Here is a 14,884-nt window from a genome sequence, read left to right on the forward strand (position 1 = left end):
TGAAACCCATTATCTAATATACTTTTATTATATCGTCAGATCGTCATTTTAAAAATGGTTACTCATTCGCTCTTCATGCCCGTAGCTCTTCTTCGCCCGTATCATCACATCTTTGAAGAAAAAAACCATTAAATTGAATTAAATTAAAAAATACATTCAATCCAACCTTTGAGTTGCTAAGAAAGCCGGCATTCAATAAAACGTTAGCATGCTTTCATCATTTATCGTTTTATTTTTTCCTTATCTCATTTTTAAAATTATTCCCGCGTAAAGTTAACAAAGAACGGGTGGATATTAAAAGATATGATTGGTCAATAGTTCAATGCACTTTATTTATAATATATATATATTTATTTTCTGTTTATTTATAAAGTATTCTCAGACGTTTGTCAGGATATAAATATATACATATCTATCTGCTTATTCGTTTTATTACAAGGACATTTAATTTTCTTTGTTTTGTTATTGAGTGACACAAATGTTTATAAATAATTTTTTAAACTTATTTTGCCATAAAATGTTGCTGTTAATTAATTTACTTGAACTGAATCGAAATGTAGGTCGTTAAATATTTTATGTAGAATTGAAGATCAATAAAAGGAAATTAAATTAATCCATCAGTTCTGAATAATTGAGGTAATTATTATCGTTTTCAAAATAAAATTGCATGAAATGACATTGTTTTAAATATAACGTACATAAAATATGTTATTTTTTTAAAAAACTTTTTCATGTGAAATTAAAATTATTTATACTATTCTTTTTTATAAATGACACTGATGATTTCTAAGATTTTTTTCAACAAATAAATATAAAAAAAATTTTCTAAAAAATTATGAAAATTATGTTAGCCGACATCTGAAAATTTTTATAATTTTTTTTTAATTGAAAAAATTATTACTAAAAAATAAAAAAAAAAATTTTCATTTGCAAAAAATTTTAAAATCTATCAGTGCAATTTTTAAAAAATATTTTTTAGTTCTATCAAATGACATTAAAGTTAGCAGTCGCGTGATCATTTTTTAATATTTTTTAATAAACAAATTTGCTCCAAAAAATTATTTCTAAAAAATTGCATTTTTTATTTATTCAATTTTCTAAATGTCAATTTTTTTCTTATTTTCTCTGACATAATTTGTTTGTTAAAAAAATTTTAAAAATGATGAAATATCTGCTAAATTAATTTTCATTCTAATCTAATAAATAAAAAAAAATTAAAAATGTCGGCTAACTTTATTGTTATAAAAAATTCTACTCGTAGATTTGTTAGAAAATGATTGTTATTTTTTTTTTAAATGTTTTCTTAGTGAAAATTCATGTTGTAAAAATTAAAAAAATGACACATGTCTGCTAATTTTAGTTTCATTTTTTTACTAGTTACATCGATCTGGAACAATAATTAAAAATTATCGGATGTGTCTGCTATTTTAAGTTTCTTTTAATAATATATAGCATACGAATCCAACATTGAACTCATCAACGTTCTACTTAAAGTTTAATAACTGTCTTAAAATTTATAAAATTACATTAGTAAACAAGTTTCAATTCCACTTTAGATACGTACCAGTTATTTCGAGGCAGACGACAAGTTTTATGAGTTTTTAAAAAAATTAACAGGTAAGAATTTTTTTAGTAAAATTTCGCTTCATATATTATAAAATAAGATATAATTATGATTGCAAGTAACATGAATAATAATAATTAATAAATAATAGATGAGTATCATATCTTTAATTAAATTGTTAACTCATGCATGATAATGTATTTCCATGCGTAAAAGTATATAATGGTTGCATTTAGGTCCAGAATGGAGGAATAGGAAGAGAATCTATGATGACGTTGATGTTGCTTGCCAAGAAATTTTGGGGGTGGTGAAACGAAAACAAAATTATTGAGAAAAAAAAAAAAAAAGAAAGGAAGGACGAAGATAACACTAGTGTGGTGGAGAGAAGCTTCGAGTGTTTAAAACGACAGCGCCAGCGATGTGTTTATATATCTCTATACAATGCATCTATATTCAACATGCTAACTCGAGTTTTTAGTTGAGAAAGTCAGTTCATACAAGATGGCCGCCCGGGTCACATCGGGGTTCTATCAGCTAACGCTTATATTACATTTATTCTTATTTATTAATTTTAATAATGGTGAAAATAGTTACGAAAATCCAAGAACACTATATGTCACCGATAATGACCAATCATTACGTCAAAAAAGGTCTTTTATTATCGATAAAAATGATTATTTTGGTGATGATAATGATGATGAGACTTTGGGACGATTTCGTCGAAATGTACCGCAAACTCCAACACCATCAGGATTTTCCAATTCGTCATCTAATATTACAGTCAAGGTAGTTATGTTAATATTTATTTATCAATAAATTACAGTGTTGATATTTTTATTTTCAAAAGCTCTTATTCATTTAAATAACAAAAAACAAAAGTTTTTGCGACGTATTTTTTAAAGACATGAAGACAGAAAAATTTTATTTTAAAATTACTATTTTTATGTGCACTTGTTAAACCTAATACATATTAATTGTTTTCATTCAATTTATTATTTTTTTATTAAGTATTTACTTGTTCAAAAGTGATTTATTCTCAAGAAATAATTGGTGTTTATTGTTCATACAATTCAATTTAAAATAGAAGCGTCACCAGATAACACACAATTAAAAATAATGTTTTTCTTTTATCTGCATTTCAATGTTACTTACTAACAGTGCACTAAAATTAAGTTTTTAAATATTCAATTCGATTCTAAAATTATATAAAAAATAGTTGAACTAAATAATTAACATCAAACGTCAATGATTAATCAATTACACTCCAATTTCGTTATCTTGACAACAATTTAGGTGATTCTAATAAACTGTATACTAGTAATTGGAGTAATAAATAGACTAATTAATAATTAGTCCATAGGTTAGTTCAATAATTATCAGATATCAAATAATAATGTTAATTATAAAATTCCAAACAAATAAATTTTTTACGTCTTAAAGATTTATTGAAGAAACGTTTTTATATTTAAAATATTTGAGTGTCAGACTTTAAAACTGTTGTTTTTATTTTAACAATATTATCAGCAAGATCTTTGAGATAAGGTAATCGTTATACTTGATATTAAATCAGCTGTTGAGAATAAATACTCTATAATAAGGAAAAAATAAAAGTTAGGTATATCTCAAATAAATAAACGTATTTATTTCGTTTATTTCCCGGCAGATTTTTTAAAATAAATAAACAGCAATTACATTTTTTTTCAGAGTGTTAAAATTTTTTAATTCAAATGCTATTTTATAAAATATAATATTAACAATATTGTTAGTCCGAGAGGAAAATAACTTCATGATGCTCTTTGTACACTACACTCACATACAATCGCTAATCTTTTTAGTATTGAAGCGGACAAAAGAATCATGATACACATACAATAAAGTATGCAGATCGTATATTATTACTCGTGATATCTTTTGTAATTTGATTCAAAGTGTAGTATAAATAAACGGTTTATATCTATCCAATGCTTGATAGTTATTATAAAACTATAGGAGTTATCCTAAAAAAAATAATTTATTTAAATAAAATTTAATTTATTTACATATTTTTGTTAATCTCAACATTTTTTAATCACGGCAATCAATATGATATGACTATCAATTTACTTTCGCCTATCAAATCACTTAAGATGGTTTCACTTTTCAACTAGATGAGAGTTAACTGACTTATTGGTTTATACTGCTAATAATTATTATTATTATATATTTCATTTTATTTATTATATATTGCTAGAGCCTAGTGCTGATGTAATATTGTGCGTATGAAACTTAATGTAGTCTGATACCGATACTGGATGTAATCGCGTGTTGGAGTTATAAATATTATAGTTTTAATACTTTTCCTCATACTTCCGTATGATTTTATTATTTTTTTTTTAATATTCATAGAATTGAAATCACCAGTTATCACTCATCGTTACACAGAGCTGATAGCAATTCTTTAAAACAAAAACAGAGCATAATTTCTAAAGCAATATTTTTCTCTCTATTTTCTACTTTATATTCACAAACATTCATAATTTTTTTTTTTACAGTTAAACTTCTTAGAGGACCCACACCAGCAGTTGATGGTCCATTGGGTTGGAGAAAAATCAAATGTAATAATTTGCTTGGCGAGAGATAACACAAGCCCACGTGATAAACCAACGCAAAAATTAAATCCTAGCGCTGTTTACATCAGCTACGACTACGGTGATACCTTTGAAAATAAATCGGAATTATTTAAAATAAATTCAAATCCGGTCGAATATGCTACGCTTGATAAATTTTACAATCATCCAAAATTTAATACCTATTGTGTATTTGCGGATAGCGCGAACAGCGTTATATTTACAACAAACAACAATGGTAAAACAATTAATAAATCCAGTGTACCATTTCATCCAAGCGAAATTCTATTTTACGAAGATAATCCGCTGTATTTTTTGGCCCTGGATAAAATTGATCCGAGACGGACATTGTGGATGACAAGTGACTTGGGTAAAACATGGTTACGTATTCATGAGTCAGTAAAAGCATTTTACTGGTCTAATTCCAGTCCTAAAACAATTATAATCGTCCGTGATGAATTTAAAGGCAGCACGGTAGTAGAATTAGATCTTACATTCGATCAAAACCAGAGGCGAGATTTGAGATCTGTACTTATAAAGAATGTCGAAGACTTCCAGATAAGAGGCGATTACATGTTTGCTACCAAGAAATCTGTGGTAGATCCGTCAGCTAATGAAACAGCTCAGTCACTGGACTTGTATGTTTCTTTTAAAAATCAAACATTCGTCATGGCACATTTTGACACAGAACTGGAAAGAAAACAATATCATATCGCAGATGTTTCCAACAATAGAATATTTGTTGCAGTTGCTCATACCGATACACTTATAAATCTTTATATTTCAGAGGTTGTTGACCACACAATGGCCAGATTCACATTATCGCTAAAAGGAATTTTCACACATTTCCCAAATAGTACATGGAAAGGCAGCTGGGTGAATGAACTTGCCGAAGAAGCTTTCACTGATCTATATAAAGTTGAGGGCTTACGAGGTATTTATATCGTGTCACACATCAAAGAAAACTTTAAAGGTAATTCTGTTGGACCGGAATATCTGGAATCTTTGATAACTTTTGATCACGGTGTTACCTGGAATAAAATAAAACCACCAGAGAATGTTAAACATGAGAATGTACCGGATTCAACTTGGTCATTGCATTTAAGTCAACGCTTCAGTCAATTGTATCCTGTAACTCGGTCAGTGACCATCATGAGTTCAAAGTCTGCTCCTGGGATAATAATGGCGACAGGTGTACTAGGATCAAGTTTGAAAGGTCATCCAGCTCTGTATGTGTCACGTGATGCCGGTCTTACATGGAAACAAGTACTCAAGGACTTCTACTTTTTCAATATGGGTGATCATGGTGGAGTTCTTGTTGCCGTTAAATACTTCAAAACACGTGGAGAAACCCGAGACATTTTGTACTCGATCGATGAAGGAGCAACATGGCAAACTCAGCAGTTTAACGAAGAAATGCTTCGGGTTTATGGTTTGATGACTGAGCCCGGTGAGAATACAACTGTTTTCACGATGTTTGGATCTACTCCCGGGTTACATAAATGGCTCATTATTAAAGTCGATTTACGCAATGCATTCGAAAAAGAATGTAAAGATGACGATTTTAAATTTTGGTCACCAGTTAGCTCTGATCAACCTGGAATGTCTTGTATATTGGGACGTCGAGAAGTTTACAAACGACGTGCTGCATCTGTTAAATGTTATACAGGTATCGACTATGACAGACCAACAAGCTTTGAAATCTGTCCATGTGATTTTCAAGATTATCAGTGTGATTACGGATTTATCAAAAGCGGCAGTCCTGCTCACTGTATTAAAAATAATGCTTTGGTACATTACGATCCATACAAAGTACCATCTTCATGTTTTCCTGGAAAATTTTACAACAGAACTAAAGGATACCGTAAAATTCCGGATGATGATTGTTCCGGAGGTTACGCTAAAAAATTTGAGCCTGATGAAATACCTTGTCCGATTGTTGAACCACAGGAATTTCTTTTGGTTGCTCAGCGAGAACACATCTCTCGTATTGACATTAGATCTCACAGTTTGGAAGTTCTACCGGTTCATGATTTGAAAAATGTCATTGCTATTGAATATGACGTTAAAAACAATTGTTTATACTGGGCTGATATAGTAAATGATACTATTGGAAGACAATGCTTCAAAGATGGTACGAGTTATCCTGAAATACTTGTTGAGACTGATTTGAGTTCAGTAGAAGGTATGGCTTATGACTGGGTCTCAAAAGTACTTTATTTTGTTGACGGTGTTAAAATGCGAATACAAATAATCCGGACGGATTTGACAATGGCTGGCAGAATGCGACGTACTATATTGGGATCTAACAATTTACAAAAACCACGTGGAATCGCAGTACATCCCATGATGGGTTACATGTTTTGGACAGATTGGGCTCCTGGTAATGCATCAGTATCTCGTGCTAACTTGGATGGTACTGATATCAAACGGTTGTTTACAAAAGGCACTGTAGAATGGCCAAACGGTATTTGTATTGATTTTATCGCTGAAAGAATTTACTGGGTAGACGCACGAGAAGATTATATAGGATCATCAGATTACGATGGCAAAAGATTTAAAAAAGTAATCACCACCGATGACAGAGTTTCGCATCCATTCGCTGTTGCTGTATTTAAAGAAAACATGTATTGGGATGACTGGAAGCAATCGATGATTTTTGTTGCGGATAAAGACCATGGTGCTGGTATAACAACTCCTTTAGGTACACTATCTGGATTGATGGATTTAAAAATATTTGCCCACAGCGTCCAAACTGGAACAAATAAATGCGAAAATAGCACATGCTCACATCTGTGTCTCGGTGCTCCGAATGATGGATTTGTTTGTCTTTGTCCCGACGGTATGGTAATGACTGACGGTAAATGCATGTGTCCCGGTGGTATTAAACCATTCGCTAACTCAACATGTCCACGTGTTGCTAGCACATGTGCATCAAATCAATTTGCATGTGGAAATGGCGTTTGTATTTCTGAATTCTGGAAATGCGATGGTGACAACGATTGTGGTGATAATTCTGATGAAGTTAATTGTAAAAAAGCAACTTGCAGTCCAAATAACTTTGAATGTGATGACGACAAATGTATACCACGATTCTGGATGTGTGATCTCGATAAAGATTGCAATGACGGCAGAGATGAACTCAATTGTACTTATTTGAATTGCACCGACACACAATTCAAATGTGATAATGGTCGTTGTATTTCTCACAGGTGGCAATGCGATGGTGAGGATGATTGTCGTGATGGATCGGACGAGCGACACTGTAACAAGAGTGCCGTACCAAACACATGCAAAACTGATGAAATTGCTTGCTCAGATAACACTTGCGTACCAAAGACTTGGGAATGCGACGGTGAAAATGATTGTGACGACGGTACTGATGAAAAAGAATGTGCGAGTCGAGGTTGTCATGATTGGCAGTTTGCTTGCAATACAACAGAAGATGGCCATACAGCTCACAAGTGCATTTACAAGTCATGGCTTTGTGATGGTGATAGAGATTGTCACGATGGATCTGATGAAGATCATTGCCCATCACCGCCACCTGAGCCACCTACACCCTCAGCACTTCCGACAAATACCTGCAACGACTGGATGTTTAGGTGCAATAACACCAAATGTGTACCATATTGGTGGAAATGCGACAGCGTTGACGACTGCGGTGACGCATCTGACGAACTTGGTTGCGGAGTACCACCTGATGAACCAGAAACACCTTACATCACCGAGTCACCAAAACTTCCTCGTATTTGCAGAGATAATCAGTTCCAGTGTTACGATGGACAGTGTATTGACGACTCCTGGATTTGTGATGGCACACCGGATTGTAAATTGGGCGAAGATGAGTTACGTTGTGATCATACACGTACAGGTTGCCGTCCTGATCAGTTTATGTGTCGAACAGATGGCAGCTGTATACCACTGACAAATATTTGTAATGGAGTTCTCGACTGTCCTGACCGCAGTGATGAGGCTAGCTGTGACATTCATCAGACAGAGCCACCGACAACTTTCTGCCAAACCGGTTCTTTCCTTTGCGATGAAAATAAATGTATTCCATTGGCTTTCTATTGTGATGGTAAACATGATTGTGTTGATGGATTTGATGAATTACACTGTGACAAAAATAATTCTCGAGTGTACCAAGTTATGGTACTTGAATTCGACGAGAGATTGACAAATGCTACTAGTTTGTATCTTAACTGGCACAAACCAATTCCATCAAACACAACACTTGAATTTTTACCCTCGTTAGCTAAAGTCGAACCTAACGCCAAGTGGATAAATGCTACTGGTTGGATAAAAGATAATAGGTATCAATTTAACAATCTTGAGCCTTACACACCTTACAATTTGACTGTTTACGTCAGACAAGAGGGTCAGACTACTGTTTATCCTCCATTTAAATATTGGATCATAAAAACCGATCAAGGAATACCATCAGAGCCTTGGAATGTCACAGTTGTTCAGAAGAATGGTACTCGTGTTGAGCTTTCATGGCGACCACCTCAACATCCAAATGGTATAATTACTGGGTACGAAGCTTATGTAACGCCACCAATTCCACCAGCACCGTTCCCTCTTCAAAAGACTTCCTACACTTTTGATCTACCATTCGAGCCTAACAAGACCTATTCATTCTGGGTAATTGCTAAAAATCGTAAGTACGATTCTAAACCTTCAGCAGTTGCAGAATTGGTGTTTGATGGTGCTGCTAATATCGACGATATTCAATATCTAAAAGTTATAGAAACAACAAATAATTCTGTTCATCTGACATGGGCACCGTTGAAAGGTGTCGATGGTTATCATATCACGCCACGTGCACCTCCACCTTATCCATCTTATCATACATTGAATACAACACAAAATGACTATGTTGTTACTAATTTATCGCCGGGTACGCCCTATACTTTCGAAGTAAATGCGATGAAAAAATCTTATATTGGTAAAGTTGTTATGATAGCGGCTACAACAAAAGACACACCATTACCATCAGTACCTAATCTTAATGCAGAATCGAAAAAACTCGATGGAACGACTGTTAAACTCAGCTGGGATCAACCAAAGAGTACAAGAAAAATTAGATGGCAGTACGCTATTCACTATGCATTAAATATGCAAGATCTATTTAAGGACTATAAAATTTTGACTCCTAATAAATCCGCTTCGATAAAAAATCTTGAGGCTTGCGAAACATACATGTTTGCTGTAGGAGTTCGTGGTAATGGATATGGAGCTGGACCTCTCAGCCAACCTGTACAAGTAGATACGTATTATAATGTCAAAGCACCACCAAAGCAATTACGCGTTACTCCAGCACCTAAAACAACCGACTCAATAATTGTATCATGGAGTGCTAGTTGTATGAAGATTGACGATCCTATTATTTACAGGCTTACTGTTACTGAAATGACACTTAATGAAAAGTCAACAGTTATTCTACCACCGACAAACGAAACTGTGATAAAACATACATTTACAGGTATCAAGTACGGTGGTAAATATAAAATAACAGTTGCGACAAATGTTACTGATGCTATTGAGAGCCAGCCAGTTGTTTATCAAGCAGCACCACTCACTCCACCTCATCAAATTCGTGTAGAGGCTAAAGATGGGAAATTTACAGTCTATTGGGAAGAGCCAATGAATTCTGATAATATGAAAAATGACACAAAGCGTCATTATCAAGTACTGGTAAATGAAAATACCAGAGCATTTAATGAATCAACAGCCAAAGTATATAATGTCGATCGACCGCCCTTTATTTTCACGGAAGCTAAAGTTAATTCAATGTATCTATTTACTGTCAAATTGATTACTGATAAAGGATACCAGAGCGGAATCAGTGAAATTGTTGGAGTTCAAATTCCATTGAGTATGTCAATTAAATTTATTTCATTTTTTTAATCTATTGAAAATGATAATTATTTTTTATTTTTATTATTACAGCTGCAGATTGGCCTGGAACAATTAATACATCCAGTATACTTTCATTTGCCATACCAATTTGTTTATTGATAATCGCATTAGGAGTTGGATTCGCGTATTTCTTCGTGAGACACAGGCGGCTGTCTAATAACTTTACGCTATTTGCTAACAGTCATTATGACACGAGACGAGGTCAAGCTACTTTCCCGGGTACCACAGATGCTCTAGGTGATTAATAATTTTCTCCTTTTCCATAATTAAATTAGATATGTGTTTTTCGTTATTAATGCACAGCTGGCTTAAAAATATACTAATGATGATAACAGAAATTGTTGTTATGATTTATAATTGCTGTTTAATTAATTTTTACTTTTATTTTATATTCTACTTTTTCTTTTTGTTTTAATTTATTTTCATTACTATTTCTTCGCTACTTGAGACCAACTTTAATTAAATGCAGCAGCTAATAAAAGTTACTTGTTCTTTAATTAACAGTTTGATTTGTTTTCTTTTTTATTTTTTCTTTTAAATGTTGTACGCTCATTATTTTTATCATCTTAATTAATTATATGTTTATTTTTGTTTAAGATGAAGAAGACAGTCCTGTGATTCGCGGCTTTTCGGACGACGAGCCTCTGGTAATAGCATAAGTAATTATTATAATAAATTTAAAAGTATATATATATATATAAATATATATAAATTTACATTAATTGTAAGAAAGACACTATGATTATTGACTACTGTAAGTTTAGGTAAATGAGAAAAATGAATAATAATTTAACTGCTGATCAGGTACGCATGATTATATAACAATATTGAAATCAATTTAAATATCCTTTGCGCGATGTTTTGTCGCCTTTTATACGCTATCTCAATAAAAATAATAGACTATTTCATTTTTCAATTACAGTTATTTAAGTATATAATTATAAATTATCGGTGACAGAGCGTCGCGCGACGGTAGCTCTGTATATATTTTAATTTTCTCGTGATAAATATTTTTTTCTTTATCATTTAATATTATTGTTATAATTATTATAAATATTTAAAATAGTTCTTGATTCTTGATTGCCATAATTATCATTAAAAGTACTAACGGTTAATGAATTGGTATTAAAATTGAGTATTTAAAATTACATAAGGTATTAGATATTTTTTTTTTTTTTTTCATTAAAACTCACATTTGTACTTCGTAAAATTAATTTTGGAGTCGACAAAAAAAATTTACCGTCCGTATTTACTTTGGTTGAACTATTTATTATCATATCGATTTTTTGAATTATAAAAATGTAAAATTACTTACAGACTTCAATATATTTCAAATATATATTGTTTTTGAAATGTAATCGATAATTATGGAAAAGTTAAAGATGTTTGTTTTGTAAAAAGTAAATTAAGAAAATACCACAATAAAAAAATCAAAGGTGACAAAGAAATTATCTTGATGTCAATTTTTATACTGAAATAAAAATAACTTAAGAAAATTTATTTGTAAAATTAATTGGGACTTGTTTTAAAAATTTTTTCATACGATTTATTAATAGACTCATTTTTTTTATGTTTCTATGACTGTAGAATTTGTATAAAGAATATACAATAATATTGTCAAATAATATTGTTATGTTTAACAAACGTGATTTTTTTATTGAATATATTATGGATAAATTTTTTATGTGAGAATGTGAAAGAAAGTAAGCGTAATAATTATAAAGGTATTGTAGAGAGTATGTGAAATAAAGAGAACCAGTCAGTCGGATTAAAAAATTATAACAATTACAGCTTGTCTTTTATCTAAGCATAATGTTTGTGAAATTAAACAAAAAAAAAACCGGACGATAATCATTAATGTTTAATTATTAATTTACTTTTGCACGCCAGAAAATCTTGCCATTTCAATAATGAGCAATATGACGTTTTATTTTTCTTTAATAATATTAATTAATATTTTATTTATTATAATTAAGATGTAATGTCACCTATTTCCGCTCATTTTAATTGAAACTATCTCTGACTCCGAAAGTATTTCCAATAAGGTCTGAGAATTTTTAATTCACCCAATTAATTTAATAATTGTGATTTGTTTTAGTGTGATATTACTTCTTAATTATCGTAAAGCTAAGATTTTTCATATATTTCTATACAAATCCGACTGTTTCGTATAAATATTTAAAAGTCTGAAGAGCTTGCAGCAGTAACGATTATAAATGTGAGGGTTAAATCGAGAAGAATTTTAAAGTAGATAATGAACTGACGCTATTCCAATAAGTGAATAAAATGATTATGATTGTAGCCTGTAAATCTTGCAAAGTTATGATAACAGTGATTTAATATATATGCGTGTAAATAAATAAAGTTAAATAAAAGCAACTAAAATAACTATTATTATTATTACACATTTCAGAATCGAAATTCAATAATATTTTTAATTTTATATTTTTTTTAATAATTTTAAATAATTAATAATTAATTTAATTAATAATAATAATTTTTTTAAATAATTTTAATATTTATATTTTAAATCTTCAATAATTTTAAGTAATGATTAAAAATATTTATATTTATGGTGATTTTCATTTAGCTCATCACTTGTTTCTTATTTCTTCACTCTTAATTTTATTTTCAGTAATTCTATTCAGCGGACTGCAAAATTACTGAGCTATATGTAGTAAAATGACATAAAATAAAAATTAATGTGTTAGACAATGTTTTTTAACTAACTTTATTGTTATGCAAAAAAATACAAGCATTAAAAATATTTTAGCATAGCAACTAAACGAAAAGTTAGTATTCCAAGTATTTTCCGTTAGATCATTTGCTGTTTGGATTTTCTGGTGACATTTGAATATTCATGAGTCAAGAGGACGTTTTGCATTTTTATGAGTCAGGGCATACCACATTTAAAACAAAAAGACACGGTTGAGCTTAAGTAATTAACGCTGTTGTTGCTACTGCTGTTGTTCGTTTTTTACTTTGTCATTTTTTTCAGATAAAATGCGGAAAGTAGAACGCGAATAATAATCACAGGGCTTTTAGACGAAATTGTTGAGGAATGTGAGCTGGTCCAAAGGAAGTAGGCATAAAGTTTGTAACAATGAATTTCCGTTCAAATGTGTATACCCGTTACACTTGTGTCAGTGATCATGCGTCTCATTAACATCCGTCTTTTTTACTATACTTTTTTGTATCGTCATTATTTCTTGTAGTTCATACCTCACATTTCATACCTAGATATTACATAGATATATTATTCAGATGTTCTTTCTATCCGTTATGATTAATATAATATCACCACGGGAGAATATTTAGCTGCAGATGTTTCAACAGATGGAAATTTCCGGTTATTTTCTTTTTACTTGTCTTTGCTACTTAGTATTTTATATTTTATTAAATTTATTTTATTTTCCATAACAAATTGGTTTCTTTCATTACATAAACTTGAAAAAATATTGTTGACCGTTAAAGGATTTTAAATCTTAGATTTTTTCACGTTAAATAAATTGAGAAGTGAATTCTCTCAAGCATGAAGTTGAATTTTTTGACACTTTTTCAATAGTTTTTTATAGCCACTGTCACGAACGATGATAGTTCAGTGACATGCAAGCATCTATAAAAAACATTGTTAGTAATAATTTAAAATTTTATTCAATACGCTTTATAGATTTTTAAAACAGCAAGTGATAAATCTTTTCGTTATATTAATAACTTTTCGCTAGTAATCATCAATATTAGTTTTTAAGTATAATCACTTTTAATATATTATAGTTAGAGTCTTTTAAGAAATCCTGATTAAATGAATGCTAGCAACCTTGCAGTCACTATGTAACTGCCGTGTCTTGTAAACTATAAATAAATAAAATTTAGTTTTATTAAATAACTTTTGTTAAATTGCACTGTACTTTCTTAACTATTGACGTTTTTAAAGATATAAGCTCATCCCGACGTTACACTCATCAAGAGCTTTCATTTGAGTACTCACATGCATTTTGATATATTTTTCATATTTACATATATATAATATATATAAATATATGAAAAATTGATGTGGGTACTCAAATGAAAGGTCTCGACGAGTGTAATGTCGGGGTGAGCTTATATCTTTAAAAATGTCAATAGTTCACTAAATATTTATTAAATTGCATTGTACCGTCTTAACTATTGGCGTTTTTAAAGAGATAAGCTCATCCCGATGTTACACTCATCAAGAGCTTTCATTTGAGTACTCACATGCATTTTTGATATATTTTTCATATATCCATATATATATATAATATATATAAATATATGAAAAATTGATGTGGGTACTTAAATGAAAGGTCTTGATGAGTGTAACATCAGGATGAGCTTATATCTTTAAAAATGTCAATATTTCACAAGATACAGGATCATTTCTTAATTACTGACATTTTTAAAGATATAAGCTCATCTCGACGTTACACTAATCAAGAGCTTTCATTTGAGTACCCACATGCATTTTCATATATTTTTCATATATACATGTATATAATATATATAAATATATGAAAAATTGATGTGGGTACTTAAATGAAAGGTCTTGATGAGTGTAATGTCGGAATGAGCTTATATCTTTAAAAATGTCAATAGTTCACGAGATACAAGGTCATTTCGCAGTTATGTCTCTAGAGATAGAGCATTTTGAATTGACTATCAGTGAGAATGATATGAAACCTTGAAAAGGCACAAATTCAAGTCAAGACCATTACAATGACACTAAATTTCACTAAAAAAAAAAAACCAATTTTATCATATGACTATCCTA

General features: G+C 30.6%; 1 protein-coding gene across 1 annotated transcript; it reads left to right on the top strand.

Moving 5' to 3' along the window:
• The first annotated feature begins 2,027 nt into the window (after positions 1–2,027).
• LOC123262748 (sortilin-related receptor-like) lies at positions 2,028–12,483 on the top strand. Its single transcript, XM_044725137.1, has 4 exons — positions 2,028–2,350; positions 4,096–10,051; positions 10,126–10,332; positions 10,693–12,483. Exons 1-4 carry the CDS (start codon positions 2,066–2,068, stop codon positions 10,752–10,754), a joined length of 6,510 nt encoding a protein of 2,169 aa, XP_044581072.1. The 5' UTR covers positions 2,028–2,065; the 3' UTR covers positions 10,755–12,483.
• Positions 12,484–14,884: the final 2,401 nt, after the last annotated feature.

This window comes from Cotesia glomerata, linkage group LG4, assembly GCF_020080835.1.
Source record: "Cotesia glomerata isolate CgM1 linkage group LG4, MPM_Cglom_v2.3, whole genome shotgun sequence".
NCBI lineage: Eukaryota > Metazoa > Arthropoda > Insecta > Hymenoptera > Braconidae > Cotesia > Cotesia glomerata.